We start from the raw sequence: 20,145 nt of genomic DNA on the forward strand, positions 1-20,145 counted from the left end.
GTATTTCGATGTAGAAATATTGGGACTAGGGGTGCTGGAAATAGTTGTAGTTATTAGTAATGTTTTAGTAAATAAACAGTGACATGTTGTCTGTCAACATCAACTCTATTGTTGAAGGAAATCGTGTTTTCTAATTTCCAGATATCAGTGAATCAGCACCTTGATTAAAAGTTAGATAGATGAACCACTTTTATCATTGGAATACCAAAAACAGTTGGAAAAGAAACTATAGTTACTCATCATATGTTTCAAATCAATCTTCTTAGAAATTAACAGTGATGATTCATCGTGAAAAAAAATTAACGATATAATTCGTAAATATCTTTCTTAGACATTACTTGTGAAAGACAGTTCACGAAGAAGACCATGAAAGTGGTTTTTACCCAATTTTACAAAATTGTCTTTAACAAAAACCAGTCATAATGTTGTGAATAAAGACTTAGTAGGGAAAACTAATTTATTGTTTAACGCAAAATTGCTCAATGGTGTCGTAAAATATGAAAATCATACACTATATACGTCTTTTGCGTATCTTTCTTGAGTTATCCTCTACATATTCCATAATTCTTCTGGTCCTGTTGTTATTTCGATTGCCCTCTGTTTTCCTTTCTCTTCTTATTTCAATTTTCTGCTGATAAGCATTCCAGTTCCTGCTACGTACTACTTATACCTGTCCGCATAAGTAGCGCACACCACAATAGAATAGAAATAATTATTTTGTATGTTAGCCTCTTTTATAAGTTTCTCAACTGTTGTGAGATGACTTAGTTAATCTGGAAAATACTGTGTATTCGGTTGGACACATTTCAACCAATCTGACCAATTTCCTTTTCAAGGGTATCTTATATGAAAATAAGTTCTACAATTAAATCAAAGGTCAGATGAATTGAAAAATGATAATTGGGATGAAAAATAAATCAGAAATTACCAGGGCATGTCCAAGGTAAAGATAATTTTATAGTTTACTTCATGAGTCAATTAAATCTAGACTACCATAGAAAACCTGGAAGCACTGGACGGTCGTTTCGTCCTAGTATGGGGTCCCTCAGCAACAAGCACCCAGAACCTATCGGTCTCACGCGCAAACGGTTAACCTCTAGACTACTGGACCGTCATCCAACGGTATTGTCAAACTTCAACCGATTCACGAAATTGCGCCGCCGTGGATGCGCACTGCTGAGGAGTGCCATACTAGAACGAAACGGCCGTCCAGTGCTTCCAGGTTTTCCATGATGGTCTAGCTTCAATCAACTCATCAATTCAACTACAGAATTACTAAAAATCTCCACAAAACCCCTTCTGATACTAATCAACATATGATCAATAGCGACTGACTTCACGAGTTAAGTCCTGGAGTTCTAGTGAGAAGCAGTGACCAGTGGAGTAAAGATAATTGTGTGATCAGGCTTTTCTCAACTTGTTTATTTAAATACATCACAAAATGTAAACAACTTTTTATGTATTTATTTGGACATAACTATTGTTACATAAGGAACACCAAAGTAAATACGCGACACAAATACGTGAAGGATGTTCTGAAGGGATAAAGGAAGGAGGGTCAGTATAATCAACAACAATAAATGCATGAGAATAAATGAAAAAGGGTAGTATATAACGGAAGAGACAGTCTAGTTAAAAAGGTACTATCAGGAGACATTTTCGACAGACGTCTCTTTGTTGGGGATGTTAGATCCCCAGAACTCACTTGGTAAATGCCTTAATTTTATAATTTTATTTTTGAAACTTAAATTTCCTTGTTTTCGCGCCAAAAGCGCACTTTTCACCTTCATGTCGTATTTCCCACTTGGGAGAATCTTTAACGCTATTGGTCTGTTGTGTATTTTTAGTATGCTATTTTTGCTACGCTTCCCAAGGACAGTTTTATGCTGTATATGTACGTTTGATTTGTGTCTGTTATTGCTCACTCGAGCTTCTGGCTTAAGGAATATACTTTCCCGTTCCAAGCTTGAACTTCTTCCTGTAGTTAGCGGGGCTGGGACGCATCAAATAGCTAGCTTATTGGTCTAGCTTTTTGTTCCGTTCGCATACTGAGCGAACTCGTAATAGCTTCAGACCTAGCACTCTTCAAATTACACTTTGGAAATTCATAATGTGAGTGTGGAGTGTTTTTAGGTGTACTCATTGAGGTTGATGATTAGTTGTTTGATTCACAATTCAGCTAACATGTATTCTTTTTATTCATTTGATAACAAAACTAAAATGTTAATAAATTTATTTCCATTGGTCGTTTGAATTTTTCCATTGATGTTTGACTGGGATTGATCAGTCTCTTTTGGCATATGTTCTTCCAGTGCGGATCCCTTCGATATTACTGCTAATTCATTATTATAGGTGCTGGCTGGCAGTGGGCTCCAGGATGCGCACTTCGTCCTGTTTGAGACCCAGTTGGACGTATCCTAACGTCACAGTTTGTTATGACTTGCCCTATTAATGATCACGTGACTAGATCGTCAAATTTAGGATGCAGGTATATCCACCTTAGGAGTTCCATATAGGACGAAATGCGTTTTCTGAATCCCATTGTTAGCCATCATACCTCTGTATTTGGGATATTAACTATTGAGTCTATTAGATAGACTGAAAGGTTATGTTTCACTAGTAATTGAAATGATGATCGGTGTACAACGGTAGAAAGTCTTAACTATGAAAGTGAGCGGTCTTACTTTGGTCTATGGATTGGTTTTTTATAGCAATTAATAATTATCGTTTCGAAATCGGGTGTATATCATTAATTTGTGACCAAATCTCCCTAATAATACTGCTTTTATTGTTTTTAAATATTTAGGAATCTCATCTTCTAGAAAATAAAGCTCCTGTTACTCATTCTGCGTTTCCTCTGATTATGGAAAGTTTGCGACAGGTAAGCTGCTTAACGTATAGTTTTTTTGATTTTTGATGAACTCTTTGGTACCTGAATCCACTATCTGTTGCGATTGTCTTGAGATTTATTTTTGACAATGTTTCTGAATGGCAAATACTTTTAAAGAAGACTGACACATTGCTAAAAGATATTATGTAGTTTGGCTAATATTATAAACTTTGATGAGAGATAGTGATAATAAAAATATAACTATATGTCTATATGACTTCCATTTGTAAAAAGTTCCTGAAATGTTTGTGTAAATCTCAAGTATCTACGTTAGTGTATTGTGGTTGACTGCGTTACTTTCATGTATACAGCTTTGAAAACGTTCATGTACTCAAATATCAATGAGGATCAAATTCAAATTTATAAAAGATATGCGTAGTAGTTATAAAATGGAATGGTGATTAGAAGCAATTTTAATGGGACGTCTGCAATAAATAGTAAATTACAACTATCTATTATTGGTTTTTCTTTGTACATCGTACAGGTAATGTTAAACACAAATGAAATAAAGCATACTGTTATTACGCCAGTTTATGTACATGTTTAAAGCCTTTCACCAAGATTATAAACATTAATCAGATGGTTCTCTACTGTACTATGTACGTTCACAGCAATATACTTCCTTAACCGTCTAGTTGTCATAGGATTCTGCTGAAAAATCAGTACTTTCATATTATTATCATTTCAGTAATGTGTTGTGTTTTACCAACAAATATCCTACCAAAATTTTGTAGTATTTCATTATATTGTTCTTGCATGAAATATTCATCTGTGCACGGGAACTAATACATGACCCTAGTCATTGAATATAATGAATATTAGACTGAGCCATGTGCATGAGTGCGGACTACCTGGTTGGGGTTTTGGTGATTTTCGTAACCAAATGGTTAGCGACTTTGAGTGGCGGGGTCCATAACTGTTCGCACCAACTACATTCACTTCATGTCTTTCCTTAGATCCTAAGTATCTAAATTACCTTACAAATCTTTTTATTTCACTAACTTAATTTTCCTCTTCGAATCGTATCTTTGATGCCTAATCTTTTCCATTACCACTAATACTATTATTACCTCTTCTACTCTGGGATTTGCCCTATCAGTTTCATCTCTCTGTTTTAATGGGGTATGGAAGAATTGAACCGATTTACACTCACCAAGTTTTACATTGTTTGTGGCTGATTGGCTAGCAGTAATTAGATCTGACGTCAAGACAGGATACATAATTGAGTGAGACGGTCTCTATACAGAATTCAATTATTATTCCATCAAATCTGGTTTTTCTTTTCAGCGAATTTCTTTTTTAATTGTTGAAGATAGAATTCCTCGTTATTTTCTCGTCGTGCCACTTGTTCATCTTCATCGTTAACGAAGAGTTCTATATGAACCTAATTTACAAAATTGATATTTCAAGTGAGTTATGATTCCGATGTCTCGTGTATGGTATGTAACATAAACTAGCAAATACCAGAACTGCATATTCATACCATTTTTTCAGTTGGTTGTAGGGAAGGATTCTAACTTGATTCACTTAAAAATCTTAGTGGCAATTAAAACTGGAACAAGTATAAGACGAAATTCTAGCATGAAAAAAGAATTTTTTAAGATGATTTATACTCTGAAATGCAAATATTTGCTATCAAATCTTCATTGTTAACAATAATTTTTTGTATTTGTTTTTATCACACACTGTTTATTGTAGCGTATTTTGTACGTGATTATTTTTTGATTTTTTTTCAGTATGACGGCTTTATGATTTATTCAGTCACTGTAACAGTCCCGCGCAATGGATCTATTTTTCTGGAGTTCTTTGGTATCTCAGACATAGCGCATATTTATACTGGAGATAAATCTGGGCATTATGTAAGCATTTACTTTGATGACTGTGAAGAATCTCTTTATTCACAGTTACGTAAATATTTATACATAGCCTTGATAACTGAACATCAGCGATATTGAATACAATAAATATTCGCATAACTAATGGAAGAAAAGGTCTCACTTTATTCTTTCAGCCATAGAATCGGTTTCTACTATCAGTACCTCGAAAAGTTTTCAGCAAATCGTTTTTGAAGTGAATGAATGATTCAGTGGACGCTCAAGTTTGAAACCGATAGGCTGGATTTCGTAAGGATTGATCTTTTACCTACGAAATTGCGATACTCCCAATCATAGCTAACCATTAGTTGAATGGAATCCGTTACTTTACATCAACTTCCTTGACTATGAGAAAGCGTTTGACGGTGTGGACAAGAAAATTTTACGGAACCTTTTGACACTGGTATACCTGAGAAGATTATCACCATCAAACGAAATTCATACGACGGATCACACTGAAAAGTCATCTATGGAAGATAGCTGATAGATGTATTCTAAGTGAAGAGCGGTGTCAAACAGAGCTGCTTACTCTCACGGTTTTTCTCTCGGTGGCTGAGTGGATTATGAAAACCTCCACATCTCAGGGGAAGCACTGAGTACAGTTGACAGCTTGATTACTTCTGGATGACTTGAACTTTGCATATGACCTAGTCCTTTCCCAAACATACTAACAACTGCAGAGAACAGACATTGTAGCGGCAACTTCTGCATAGTAGGCATCAATATACACAAGGGATGAGGCAATATCTTAAAATGTAACACAGTGGCTACCAAATCACACTTGATGGGGAAGTTCTGGAAGAGGTGGAAAGTATTACGTACCTGGACAGCATCACCGATTAACAGGAGGGTTCTGATGCAGATATAAAAGCAAGAATTGGCAAATCAAGGGCAAGATTCTTAGAATTGAAGAACATATGGAACTCAAAACAACTGTCAGCCAACATCAAAGTCAGAATCTTCAATACGAACGTCAAGATAGTTCTGTTGTATGGATCTGAAACTTAAAGAACTACTAAACCATCATAAAAAAGCTCAAGTATTTGTGAGCAATTTTATACACAATATATTGAATGCCCGCTGACCGAATACCATCAGCAACAGCCTACTGTCGGAGAGAACAAACCAGTTTCCAACTGTGGGGGAAACCTTGGAAAAATGCCGGCAGTCGATGAATCACATTTAAGGGAAATTATCATAAGACACGCCATAACTTGGGATCCTCAAAACAAAAAGAAAAGATGTAGACCGAAGTATGCATGGGGCTGGAATTAGGCAGACATCAAAGGAATGAATAGCGACTGTAAACAAATGGAAAAGATTGCCCAGGACAGAGTTGGATGGGGAATCTTAATGGAGGGCTTATGTTCCTCCACTGTGGGTAACAGGCGTAAGTACGTAAATAAGTAAACTATCATCAGTATAGTGTTCTGACACCTATGGTGCCTATGAAGTGTATCTCAAATGTATTTATCCTGTAGAAAACAGTTTCAACTTAAGATCCCTAATTAGGATATCCTGGCTACCTATAAAGATGGTTGTGAGTGCTTTATTTTCTCTTCGCTAATACGACTTTGTTCACAGTCTTTGTGTTCTCCTTTTGTATAATTTGGTAGTTTTGGAATTGTTTTAATATTTGAATAAATTCATTTTTGTCAAGAAATCATAATTATTTGATGTGTATATCTACTTAGTTTTAGTGCTTTTCAAGTAAATTTCCATTGGTAGGGGGCCAAACATACGGTTATTAAATTCGATAGATTTTTGAGTTTGACTTGTAAAGGTGATACTTTATCGATGCGGACACACTAACCGAGCTATTCATTATTCTCATTTATGTTAGCATCAATAAATTACATTTATTTATGGGCAGTCCGAAATTTCATACTCTAATTGTCTTTTTTTTACTTGTATTTTCGTCAGAGCTGTTCTCGTTATATTACAAATTTTAAAAATGCTTTTTAAAATTTTTTACTTAATTAGACATTTCATGGCTCAATACGATATAGAAATAGAACGTTTCAATTAAACAACATTCATGATGTAAGTAACCTTACTATAATTGCTGAAAATGCTGGACATATTAATTATGGATCTAACATGTATTCGGATGTAAAGGTAAGTCGAAGAATGCATTATCTCCTTATTTTGTGCCTTAATAATGAATCAAATCATTGTTATCGTAAAATAATGCTCTCATACTGTGACTTATTACTAGACACCGTCACACTGTAGTTACCGACACCACAAATGGGGAAAATCTATTGTGTTTTAAATACAAAATTACAGAGTATCTTGGTAAAATATAAAAACCATACAATGAATACTTCATTTGCGAATTTCCATCAGTTGTCCTTCACATTCTGTACAATTCTTTAAGTTCACAATTCCTTTCTATTCTCTTCACTCGATCTTCTTAGCCTTCTGCTACCAGGTTTTCCATTTCCGATTGGTGTTACATACAGCTTATGTCTGTCGGCATAATTAGCATACACCACGGCACTACTATATTTAAAGTCTTTGACCTTCTGATATGATTAAACGTTTTGATTAAGTAAATATTTAACTAAACGTGTAATGTGACTGAATACGTAAAGCTAATGACTGTACCATAAGGTTAACTAGAAAATAGAGAAGCAATGATAAATAGTCGATATATCCTGTATGACCATAAATGATACAAGTGTAAGTATCATTACCAAGGTTTGACTTGATAATTGCGAATAAATAGAGCATTGGGAAGATTTTTATAAACAAAATATTATATTTGTAATATTCCAATGAGTAGACATGTCAATTGACTTGTTCAGACCTATTATTTGATTGATCGTACATAATATTCTTACATTGTCCCTTTGTACTACTTAACCTTGGATTAGTTTTGATTTGGTTATTTATTCTCTGAAGAAGTGGCTTACACTGAGTCACGAAACATCAGAAAATTTAATTTTTCTACTCATTGGGATATTACAAATAAATTATTTTATTGATACAAGTGTAAATTCCAGGCTGATAGGTTCTAACCTTTGATTGTCGTTCCACCCCTAACATTTTAATACAAACCAGTTAACGTCTCTCTAGGAGACCGCAGAAATAAACTACTGTTATTCTGGCAAATTTATACTTGTAACAACATCTTTGTCATAACTGACGAGAAAGAATGTTAGAACATGTTCCCTTATTTTATTGTAAAAGTTAAGTTTCAATTATAATCCTGTTTTTAGGGTATTACTGGACCGGTAATATTGAATGGAAAAGAACTTCGAGATTGGACAATGATTCCAATTAGAGATCCGTTTGCTGTAGTGAGCACAAACAAAATGTGAGTAGAATATCTTTAGATTAACACTTTTCGCCTTTACGTAAGGGTGTCTTTCCTCATGATAAAGTTTTCGACTTGACTGTATTTGCCGTCGAGCGAGTTTTATTTGTGAATAACAATGTAATTATCTCTATGTTCTAGCGAAAAAATGATTTGGTATTTTAATTAGCTTTATTGGAAAGTAGGTTCCTAGACTTAAACCTATACAGTTTTTCAAATGTATGTAATCGTAGTTTCCAATGAAGCATGCTAATTTTCGAATAGAACCTGAACAAAAATGGAACGATAAAATATCCAGTTGTTATGAATTATAGAGAATTTACTACTGATGTTTCGAATACGTGATTCTGATAAATAACCTGTTATAAAGGCTTTATCATGGTTTTCTTTATTTGTTATTTTATGCAAAACTACTTTTTGGTGGGGTGATGTATTCAACATAGATTGATTAAAACTGAAAGGTATTGTGAACGTAAACAAATAAGAATGGTAGTATTCGAAAATGTCAATTTTTAGCATCCTCCCTCTCCCAAAACTAGCACTTCACTAACCAATGAATTTTCTATTTTTATTTGACACTAACATTAACAGTTCGGAGTGACATGCTGCTCAACATTTTCGGCTTAATCGAATCTGTCAATTACCTCTGATGTTACATGACCAGGATTCACTGTGTTCTAAACGGTGTAAATGTCAGTGTTATAATCCATTAAAGTCTGTCTATCCATTAGCTGTGCACTAGTTAAGGGGAGATTCATAGTGTGTGTGTGTGTGTGTTTATTTAGCTATTAAATAATGATTAGTGTAGGTCATGGTCATTTCAGCTCGTTTGTTCGGGGTTAAATGATGGATTGATGTTTGGATTTTAGAAGCATTCAATTTTATGGGTAAGAGTAGACGAAGTGGTTTGCCATACTCAACTTACTGACCAAAACATTTATTGTGTAATGTTTTGGCGAAGTATGTTGATGAAGACCAGTAACTAATTTTGATCACAAGTTCACTTCATATAGATGTCTCAAGATAATTATGTAACTACATTGTTAGTCATTCAGTTAGTTGCACAGATCTGCATCGATCGAAGTTGACACTTCATTACTAATCTGTTAGTGTTTTTGTTTGATTATGGAGCTTCACTTAGTTGACTCTGAATTTATTGAAACATTACTAATTCCGTTGATGTTTAATTTCATCATTTTTTCAATCCTAAAAGTATGAATAAGTACCTTAACTGGTGACGCCGTAGTTGAGATTGTGTGAGTATATCATTTGTCAATGCCAAATTGTATTTGAGTGATACATAGGACTCGTCACTATTATGATTTTACCATTATATTCTTTTATGCATAGTGTACATTTCTACGCACATAATTTTACTGTAGAAAACTTGTGACATTCAAACTTCAGAGTTAGTTCACAGGAGCAAAAGGACAACGATTTCTATGTACATGAAACATATATTAGAAATTTTACTAAGCTTAAGTTTATAAACACAATAGATGATAAGATGTAAATAATTCAGAACATCTGTCCGCTTGAAAGAGGTTCTACTGCCAACTGGATAAATGAATATGAGAATATGACAATACTTCTGTCATAACCTGTTGAAAGTAGAAATCCTGAGGTTTATACTAATGATCCAAGTTATAGTTATATGCATCTTTCTAAGCAGAAGTTAGATAGCCAGCTTAAAAGTAGTATTGACCTGATTATCATCTACATTTATTAGGCTGAATATTTTCTGTAAGTCCCAACTACAAATATTTCCTCACAGGCGTAACGAAAAACCTTGCAGCTGATTCGGTAAATTTATGAATTGGTTTTCTATTGAAAGTGAGAAGGATGAATCGACAACTTGCCGAAGCAAATGTCTTCAGATCATAATATCGGAAATTCTCATCCAATCAATTCCTTAACACTCGCTTACTTCAGACTTTTTTGTTCTGTTATCAGATGAATGATTTGTTATAAAGAAAGGCTTTCTAATTTACTGACTAGTAAAATGACCTTTCAGTTGTGTTGTCAATTGGAGAATAATTATTATTAGACAATCAAGCAAATCATATTTCCAGTCGAACTTTCTGAGGAACGTTTTCTGTCCAATATTAAGATCGCGTTACCAAGTTGTTTCGTGTGAATTAGTTTTCATGATTTGAAGTTAGTTTCTTGCACCGAATCAATCTTTTCCCAATGTCTGAAGTCATCATTAGTTCTTATTCAGGACATGTTATCTACAGAATATATGTGTTATAGATTGGTTCAGTAGGAGGTTCATTGTCTTTAAAATACATTGAAACATTTTGCTCAGCAATCACTAATGTTTACTAGTTACTTAATCAACTTGAATTTTAATTGAAATCTGGATTTAATGTCATCAGACTTATTTCATGTTGTTGTTTTAACGACTGTTTATCTATTTTAAAAGGAAACATTTTCTGTCAGAAAAGAAGTGGCCAGTACCTGGATCTATTTATCATGGGGCATTCATTGTTGAGGATTTGGGAGATACTTTCATCCAACCTGATAGTTTTGTGAGGGTAAGGAAGAGGTTTAATATTTGAATTTAAGATGTAAATGTAAAGATGTGTCTAACAGTCATTTACATGACAAACTTTATTCACAAAACATGAATAAGCTTTCCTGATTACTTTCATTCTTTGAACATCGACGCAAACATAAAAATCTGTTAACTCTCTTTAAAAGTTGATTCAATTGAAGAATTACTACAAGAGAGTGGTTCATTCTAATATGGTCTTTATAATTTTACTCTGATATATCTTACTAACTACTGTCTTCATTTTTATCGCCTTCTTCACTAAATATATGATTAACGTATTACAACACGGTATCAAACTGACACACGCTTAATTTTAGATAGCTTTTTTAGTAAGACAGACAGACATTTGATTATGACTTTAACAACTTCAGAATCCATCTTGTTATCCTAAGAGAACAGTCGACAGGTGCAGGAGCTGTTGAAAGTTATTTACACAAATAAATCTTGACCGTTTTGTGAAATTCTGTGTAGTGAGTTCTTTCAAATACAAAAGAGAAGCTTTCAAAGCATAAATCGAATTGTTTTGCAATGAAGTGAGTGGCCCTAAACGTCTCGTCTGTATCAATTTATTTTCGAATAACAGGCAAAACTAAATGTGCAGCTTTTTGATATTTTGATGTGAAATCTTGTCGACTACATACGGTAATGTCTAATAGCAAGTCAGAAAGCGTTAGCTATTTTACTGAAGTGTTTTACTTTACCCCATGTCTTTATGTGATTATAAGCAGCCTTTCCGATTGCAGTATTTTGTCGGTGTCATTGTTGTGGAACAGTGGTTCAAAGCTGTTGGTGAATAAATACATATCTATTTTAAATGTCGTTTAACTTCAACTCCCATGTGTCGGTTCCGTAGTAGAATAGATATCAGTGCTCTAAACAATATGTTAGATGAACGAAATTTAATAAAAATTTAACAGATTGATTTGGACACTCCAAAATAGTCTGGTAAATATTTATTATGATCACTAGATAATGTGTAACTTGAAGCTTTTTGCCGCATACCTACAGGAATGACGACCAATGTTGTCAGACTGACATATCTTCTATTCATTCGTAATTATGAAACTAGGATTTTTATTGTCATGAAATCTAGGTTTATAATCTTGTTTTGTTTCGTTCATAGGGAATAATATCAGTTAATGGTCATCATGTAGGACGATTTGATCAGCAACAAGGACCACAGTTTCGACTGTATGTACCGAAAACATTTTTAAAACTGGGTAGAAATCATATAACAATCACAGAATTACGAGGTCCTATAAAAGATAATGCACATCATGTCCATATTACATTTCATGATCAAATGCTTTGGAAGTAATTATTTATCATTTTGTGAATGCCAGTTTTAAGCCTTACAATGTATTAATTGGACAGAACTAATTTTTGAATTTCTTTTATTCATTATTATTTTTATTGCTGTCTATTAATATACACAATGAACATTGCGCATTTGTTAGATTCTCGTTAGTTTCTAAATGTCCTAAAAGTACATGTGTTTGCGAAAATCATTGTCTTACATTTTCCATAATTCTGGTCATTACAGTCATCTTTTAAGCAGTTTGATGTGCTTGTTTATGGAAATAAAGAATCATTGTTTAGATGTTTGATTTGTAATGGGAATTATTAAGGGTGGATATCTTGTGATCGAATCTGAGACCATCTAATAATCATTTTTAGTGAACAACATGACTGTGAATTATGCCAGGTATTCGGCCGTTAAAAATAATCAATCTATCGTATGAGGAAATGTGTACCTTCTATTATGATTGAGAAAACATTTTTGTGAATGAAATGTTCTAAATTTTATTTTATTTGACTCCAAAACACGTTTACATCATCTGCTAAGTTGGCACTCAGTTTTATCATTGAAATATTCTAACGTACCTGAGGGTAAGCCGCCGGACACATACCGGCATTCAAATAGATGTAAACCAACCAGCAATAGGAGAAATCAGCAAATTCATCAGGCAAATCAATAGCGTCAAACAGCAAGACCAGAAAGCATACCAGCTGAAGCACTAGAGCAAACTATTAAAATGTTAGACGTTTGGGAGGAAGAACACATACCTTTGAACTGAACGGGAAGTTACTTCATCAAGATATCAAAAAAGGATTCCTTAGTACGTTTGAGAACTACTATCAGTACCTCGAAAAGTTTTCAGCAAATCGTTTTTGAAGTGAATGAATGATTCAGTGGACGCTCAAGTTTGAAACCGATAGGCTGGATTTCGTAAGGATTGATCTTTTACCTACGAAATTGCGATACTCCCAATCATAGCTAACCATTAGTTGAATGGAGCTGAACGGAAGTAAGGGTTGTGAGGTTCTGATCCGGTAGCGAGTGACTCGAATTCGGAGATTGTAACGATTAATTCGTAACTCAAATCCACACAGAAAATTTTGTGGTGTTTATCAACTTGAGTTTTTCCTACCTCTTAACCCAACACCTCGTTTCTTCACGTTTGTTAACAAAAATTTCAAAACACAATAGTCTGTAATATTCCGAATTTGGTTGATAGCCATCTATTTTGGAGTTCGTCACTGAGATGATTCAGACGAAGCACTTGTCCAGTAAAGATTCTGAACTTTTAGGCAGATTCTTTACTGTCATCCCTGATATTTATTTAATCAATCCTTCAAAAATTAGTTTCTTGGGAGAGTCATTTTCAAGCATATATCAGAGAGAAGGCACTGGTCAGTAGTACACATTGTTTTTTTATTTATATGATTATATGCACTCATAACATTTTGGCCTGTGTACTTTTGCACATAATGTTATTCTGATTAAGTCACCATGTGTTGATGCGTCGCTTGTGTGGAAAAGGTACAAACGTATTTTTACACAACTTGATAAATTCTTAATAGAAACGAACCATTTTTATCGTTCTGTTGTGGAAATTTGAGTTATGACGACGCTTTTTTATTTTTCATTCAGATAATTATTTTGATTGAAATCTTCAACAAATGAATGTAAAACATTGCTTATTACCGAAAGTTTGTGTTCGTGTTTTCTCCGACAATGTAATTGGAAGCGTCTGCTTCGATCATAATTTCAAGACTGAACTGTTAGCAGCATACCGGAAAGTAATGAAATTACACTGCCAAACGATTTCTGTTATCCAGTAGGGCAGTTCCACCTTACATTCCGGACAAAAACTGGTTGATAAGTTCTTCCAAGTGATGAAGCTGTACTGCTAAATTTCTGTAACAACTGACGAAATCAAGAATGGGATTAAAAGTTGTAAATTAGACGGTCGTATTCTATTGCACGTAGATTTTTTAAATATCGATGTTGTCTGTCCTTATTAAAAAAACTACGATTTTCCGATCCCATGAAAACTGTATAGATCTCTTTGAATTATAACCCAATTTGAGATATTTAAGATAACGGGGCAATAAATCCCCTAGCAGTATAATTGAAATTTCGCAGTAGAAAACTCCATACTTGATTATTTAACAGCCTTAAATGTTGAGTCGTAACTAAGCCGTATCCTATCAGCCTGTTTGAAGTCTTGACCTTGAGGTTGATTTAATCTCGCAAGCGCGGGTTATGACTTTTCAACATTCTAATCACACGACAGAATTTTTGAAGTATTTATGTTCAGTTGATTCGTGCTATTTAACAAAGTATTTTGTAGTTACACTTCCTTTAATACCAAATGCTCTATAAATGGTCATAGCGAATTTGGAATACTTTATCATGGAAAATATTTTAGGTGAAGCTATTCTTTCTGAAACACTATACTATAGTTTAAATAGCGAAGGGATGTAGTAGCACTGACCTAAATACGAGCGAGTTGTATGCAGCCTACTTGGTTGGGCTCCGCGTAACCAATGGTTGGAGAATCTGGGTGACATGACCCAAATTCGATCACAATGGTGTAGGTGTATACACTCTATCTTCCCTTAAACTATGAGATTAAAATCGCTTTATAAATTTCTTTCTATGACCTAATTCTTTCTTCCTGTACTATGTCCTTACATGCAATCTTTCTTTTATATATTACCACCTGTGAATTAACTACTTCTATGAATTCGGTGTTCATCTTTTTATGCTAGTGAGGTATGGCACCTTGAACCGATGCACATATTATATGCGTGGTCCTACGTTGTAGCTGACTGACTTGTATGTTTTGTCATAAGATTTTACTAATAAATTTCACTAACTAGTATATATAGAATTTTATTCACTTAGGAAAAGCCTCCTGTTTTTTTAAATTGAGAAATTGCATATTTTCTCAAGAAAATTCTTTTGAAATATTTCTGTCATTTTTATGAACATTCACTGCTTGCTGTTGTCATTCAGTATGCGGGTATTTTAACATTTGTGAGCTTTGCTAATCGTTACACCCATGTTTTGTTTAAATTTATCAATTGTTTTGAATGCGTATTCCTGAATTTTATTAAATTCTCTATGATTGTTCCTTTGCCAAATTTTTTCAAATATCACACTTCCAGAAGTCAAGCAGTTGTTTGAACTAATTGTAACTAACTTAATGTCTAATATAACGGACTTGAACACGTTTTTCATGAATTACCTATACAAAATCCGTACAGATATTTTTCTGGAACGTTTTTTGACCAATGAACCTGTCTGATGATTCTTCGTTAGAAATATTTGTTTTGAATGTATGGGTTGAAGTAGTAAGAACCGGAGTGACTATAGAGTATGTGCAAGAAAGAATCTTTATTTGACATTCAGATATTTCATGTGTAAGTGGTACAGATACCACAGAACCTAGTTTCCATTTTTTGTTGTAATAGCAAACTACTTAGCAGTAGTATACTAGAGAAGACGTATTATTTGGATAAATAGTTTACATTTTCGACCAGGCTGTTATTTCCGACTTACAACATAGCACACTGTTTTTTTCCTACTCACTGGCATCGTACTTGCATAGCTATGAGAGTAAAATACAGTCAAAATAATGTCTGACGAATTACTTTTGTTGAATTAGTATAAGTTGTTTATATAATGTTTTGTATTACATAATTCAACTAACAATCAGTGTGATTGCGAATTCGTGCTTAAGCTGCCGTATGGTTATGTATTTCACTTGATATTAACATGAAGGTGTAGAAAGATGTGAATTGTTTGGTTTCACTTGAGCAAGTAGTCGGTAACCGATGTATATCATACATTTTAAATGACTAGATTGTAATATACATATATATGAAAATTATTTGTTAAAGCATTGGTTCCCTGTGGAAATATGAACAGAGAATGAACATGATGATGTAATAGAAAGTTTATGATACTAGATTACGCAATGTAAATAGTAACAATGAAAGATTGTGTGTGTGAATGAAAAGCCTTGTAAAACTCACAAATTAGCAACGGTTTATAATGTTATAATTAAGACATTTTTGTTACGATAATTAAAGGTGATAGAGGGGTTAAGTGAAATGAAGTGATGTCAGAGACAGTTTTAAATAAAATCATAGGGATATGACAAACAATTAGAGAGGGGAATATTTTCAAATACGAAATATAATAATAATGACCATGGTAACGGTAAATATAAGACGTACTTCTTTTGAACGCACAGTCCCGGCTTCATCTCATGGATGGCTGAAACTCTTGTTCTTTTAGGCAGTTGGATATGCACATAGAGGCGACCAGATGAGGAAGCTTATTCTTTACGGATATCAAAAGCAAGTTCCTACTAGTGAACGGTAGTCGCAGCTTTGCTGCAAATAACGTTCTTTTTACCGCTGACGTTAACCGACTTTTAGTCACATCGGAAGTTCGGTCGCCTTTAAATTCTATATTCATATAAATATATTTGTTTGAATCGGAATTGCCGGACTTTTTGTTCTGACTTCTTTTTTGTTTTATTCTTCGTGAAAAGACATGGATAGCTGTTTCCAGCCAGAGTTTTCCTGAGGAACGAAAGTTCTTCGTCAATGCATTCCGTATTACTTATCCGATGAATTCGGTAACACAAAGGGTGAATAAGATTACGCTCTATGCTTATTGGAAGCCAGCTATCGAAGTTGTTTAGCTGACCGTTCCATATTTGTTTTTTGTAGACTGACCTTTTTAAGGATGCATCACTTCTTGTCAGACGTTTATTAAGAAAAGCGATTGAATGGCCAAACTTATTTTCTAAAGTGAAATGTTTAAAAGTATGGCATGCGTCGAAGGAATGTAAAGGACGTACCATTTCAATGTCGTCACAAATGTGTCATTTATGTATCTTATAGATTATATCGATTGATAATCGAACTAAGTTGTCTGTTTTCCAGCTTTGTCCTCACGGAACTATTGCTTCAACAAAAAATTTCATATATATACGATTGTACAGCTTCATAATAAATTCGTTGAAAAGTGATCTTTTCGTACTTTAATAATAATTTATATATGCCCTATAGTTTTCTAGTACCACTTACTAACACAAAACTTTCACATCAATATGCAATAATCTACTTGATGAAAAAGCATTCTGATAAAGGTATTAGATTTAACGTTTCGTATTGTCTTATGTCCTGTGGGAAATCTCTGGCGATTGTATCATAAATACATGTATTTATTATAAGTTGATGCTTTTGAAATGTATAAAATGAGGCACATAATTACCTACTCCAATACATTCAAACTTAAAAGTTCATTAATGTAATGTGTGAAGACGTGTTGGTCATCCCTATCACCATTGATAAAATATCTTTTAGAGATGAAATTGATTTCACTCTTTATATGGTATTGTAAACAGCCGATATTGTGTGAATTTTTGTATTTATGACCTAGTCATCTCTGAAAAACTTCCAACAAACTACACCAATGTTTTCGTTTTTTATGGTTGAACCTTAGAATAGAACTTTAAATAAGCTCACTGTGTGACTTTTATCAAAATGTTTTACCTTCACATGTAATTTTGTTAGCTTTATAAGTAACGCTTTTCCTCACAGAATAAACAAGGACAGGGTTTTTTGGAATATGGACACTGATCTAAATCATTAAGATTCTACTTTAGGAATCGATTAATTTTATGAAAAGTCTACTTCCAAGTAAACTAACGGTGTTGTCTTAAACGTTAGTATATAGTAGCGAGCAAACGGTTAACCAAACTGTTACCGTTGGAAGGTGCCCGAACGGATCAATGTTCAGGATATATGACAAAGAAACGTTGAAAATATGGTGTTTGATTTTTAATATGGATTGTCAGAAACTGATACTGCCAAACTACTGACTGTATAGAAAACAATTTTCAACAGAATTTCACTGATATGAATGGTAATTAAGCGTCTAATATCATTTTACCTGCTCTCTGAAAGGCCCACAAAATCATAAACTTGTTACAGATGGGTTCAAAATACATGTTTGAAGTAAGTCTTACATCAGCACGGAGATGATTCGTCAAATCCCTCCACATGCGTTTGAGCTACTATAGGTAAATATTTACCAGTTTTTTGGAACTTTTTTTCGGTAGGATTTTCCAGTTATCGTTCTGTATCAATCCAAAAGTCTTTTTGCTATTAGTGTTCCACACAATTGACATAAACTTACAATCGGCGAAATATTTGCCAGCAGAGTTTTAATAGCTCTAGTAGTGCAACTAATCGTGATGGTCAACTTAGGTTGATGTTATCTTCTCATTTTACTGTTTGGGTGAAGACAGGAGAAATACGGTACATTTTTTGATTAGATGAGGGGTTCAGTATTTATTTTTCCTCTTCAATCATTTCATTTTACTAAACTAAACATGTCATTCCGATACTTAACGTGTTATTCATCTCGTCGGATGCCAACTTCTCTTCAGTTCACTTTATGTAAGTTTCCCATCATATGCTTTTACATGTTTCATCATCTACAAATGATTAATTTATTCCAGGCGCCTATTTTAACTAGAACTCTAAATGTACGGGCTAAAGGTATATTCTGTTACATGGAATAACTTTTACCGACTATAAAACTCTTGGGCATGAAAATCTTTGGTGTGGTACAGCATAATCCAAAAATCTGGCCTTAATTTGAACAGTCCCTCAAAATGATAATCGATTACTCACAAATACTAGACAAACATTTACACGATTTCATTATATATATTTTTTCATTTTACAGAGGAAGCATTACTTTGAGTTGTTAATAGATTGATAAAAGTAAATTTTTTCTGCACTCACATGATTAAAAGTGAAACTTGGAAATTAATTTCGTCTAAACATTTCTATGCGTTTCATGTAACCATGTATGTTGTTACTGATTAGTTGTTTACGGTGAATTCTTTTTACTAGTCTGTAAATTCTTATAGAAAGTAATAAACCTATGTGGTGCTGAAATAAATTATTTTGTACGCTTGTTAATATTCGATTGAGCAAGTACCCTATAAATTTAGATAAAGCTGAAGGTTTAATTAGGAGAAGAACCCATGTGTAAGTTGAAAATAATAATAATTATTATTTTAACTGCCAATATTTCTCTTACCTAATATTATTTTTCGCTTTAACAGTTTTCACTTATCATGAGTCTGTGTTTATAATATACTGCGAGTAAAGTTTGTTTAAACTGGTATTTGAATTTCGGTGATGAAATGTAAAACAAGAAAATTCACCGACACAAGCAAAACTATACAACCAAGTCATTCTATACATGTTAATGTATGTTCACCTCGAAGAGTTGGTGTGCTGAGTTTTTTGAAGGTTCTTTCGTTCAGGTTCACCAAATGTTCATGTAGGAAATCGGAACTTATAAACTGATGTTTTTGTTCCAAAGTAAGGAGTGAGCTCGTTTGTTACGGTTACATTCAAAATATTTTACAATAACCATGAAGTTCGTTATCATATCTGATTTAACTTATCTTAAGTAGTTACACAGTAATGGAATTCATGTTAAGTGTTTCTTCACATTTGTGTCTCGTCTGTTAAACTCATCTGTGTCCTAATGTGTTATTGCTGCTCTAAACTCACGACTTTAAATCCAGATTATATTAAGATGTCATGTTATTTCAAAAAAATGTTACATTCCAAACAATATTATAAAGCCTATTTAAAAATCACTATCTCCCAACCAAGAATAAATCTTTTTGTTCCGTAAATGTCACACACATGCACACCTTCATAATACTTGCAAGAATTAAAATTAGTAGCTGGTTGACGTTAAGCATCTAGTGGATAAATGTCAAATGGCTTATGTCGGTTTCTAGTGTTGATGATTATACGTAGATGAATATTCAGATACTCTAACAGTAATGTTTCAATTTTAGCAAAACTTGAGTCTTTAATTCTGTTGTTAGTCACTCCGAAAATAAATATTTTGTTTAGTTTTGGATAATACAAAGCATACTATATTAGCGAACTAACTTTTCAAAACATTATAGCCTGTCAGTAAAATGTTAAACTATATTTTATTCACTCAGTAGATTATTATGATAAGTGTGATAGATAAGTGTTTGTGTTTAACTGAGTGAGTAAATAATGAGAAAAGACAAAATGGTGTTCTGTTTACTTGGTTCATGTCTTGGTAAATATAAACGAATTAATTCCGTAGCTTATTTAGTGCGGAACG

At 33.5% G+C, this 20,145-nt stretch overlaps 1 protein-coding gene across 1 annotated transcript in view; it reads left to right on the plus strand.

Annotated features, from left to right (window-relative positions):
- GLB1L_1 (Beta-galactosidase-1-like protein) overlaps positions 1 to 20,042 on the plus strand; it is a gene marked incomplete at its 5' end in the record, with an annotated part of 34,104 nt that extends 14,062 nt beyond the window's left edge. Inside the window, 6 exons of the mRNA XM_012941325.3 lie at positions 2,807 to 2,881; positions 4,627 to 4,749; positions 6,748 to 6,882; positions 7,989 to 8,086; positions 10,512 to 10,623; positions 11,767 to 20,042. Of these exons, the coding sequence (XP_012796779.2) occupies positions 2,807 to 2,881; positions 4,627 to 4,749; positions 6,748 to 6,882; positions 7,989 to 8,086; positions 10,512 to 10,623; positions 11,767 to 11,961 (738 nt within the window). The 3' untranslated portion in view covers positions 11,962 to 20,042. The remainder of the gene's footprint in view (positions 1 to 2,806; positions 2,882 to 4,626; positions 4,750 to 6,747; positions 6,883 to 7,988; positions 8,087 to 10,511; positions 10,624 to 11,766) is intronic.
- Positions 20,043 to 20,145: the final 103 nt, after the last annotated feature.

This window comes from Schistosoma haematobium, chromosome ZW (genome assembly GCF_000699445.3).
Source record: "Schistosoma haematobium chromosome ZW, whole genome shotgun sequence".
Taxonomy (NCBI): domain Eukaryota; kingdom Metazoa; phylum Platyhelminthes; class Trematoda; order Strigeidida; family Schistosomatidae; genus Schistosoma; species Schistosoma haematobium.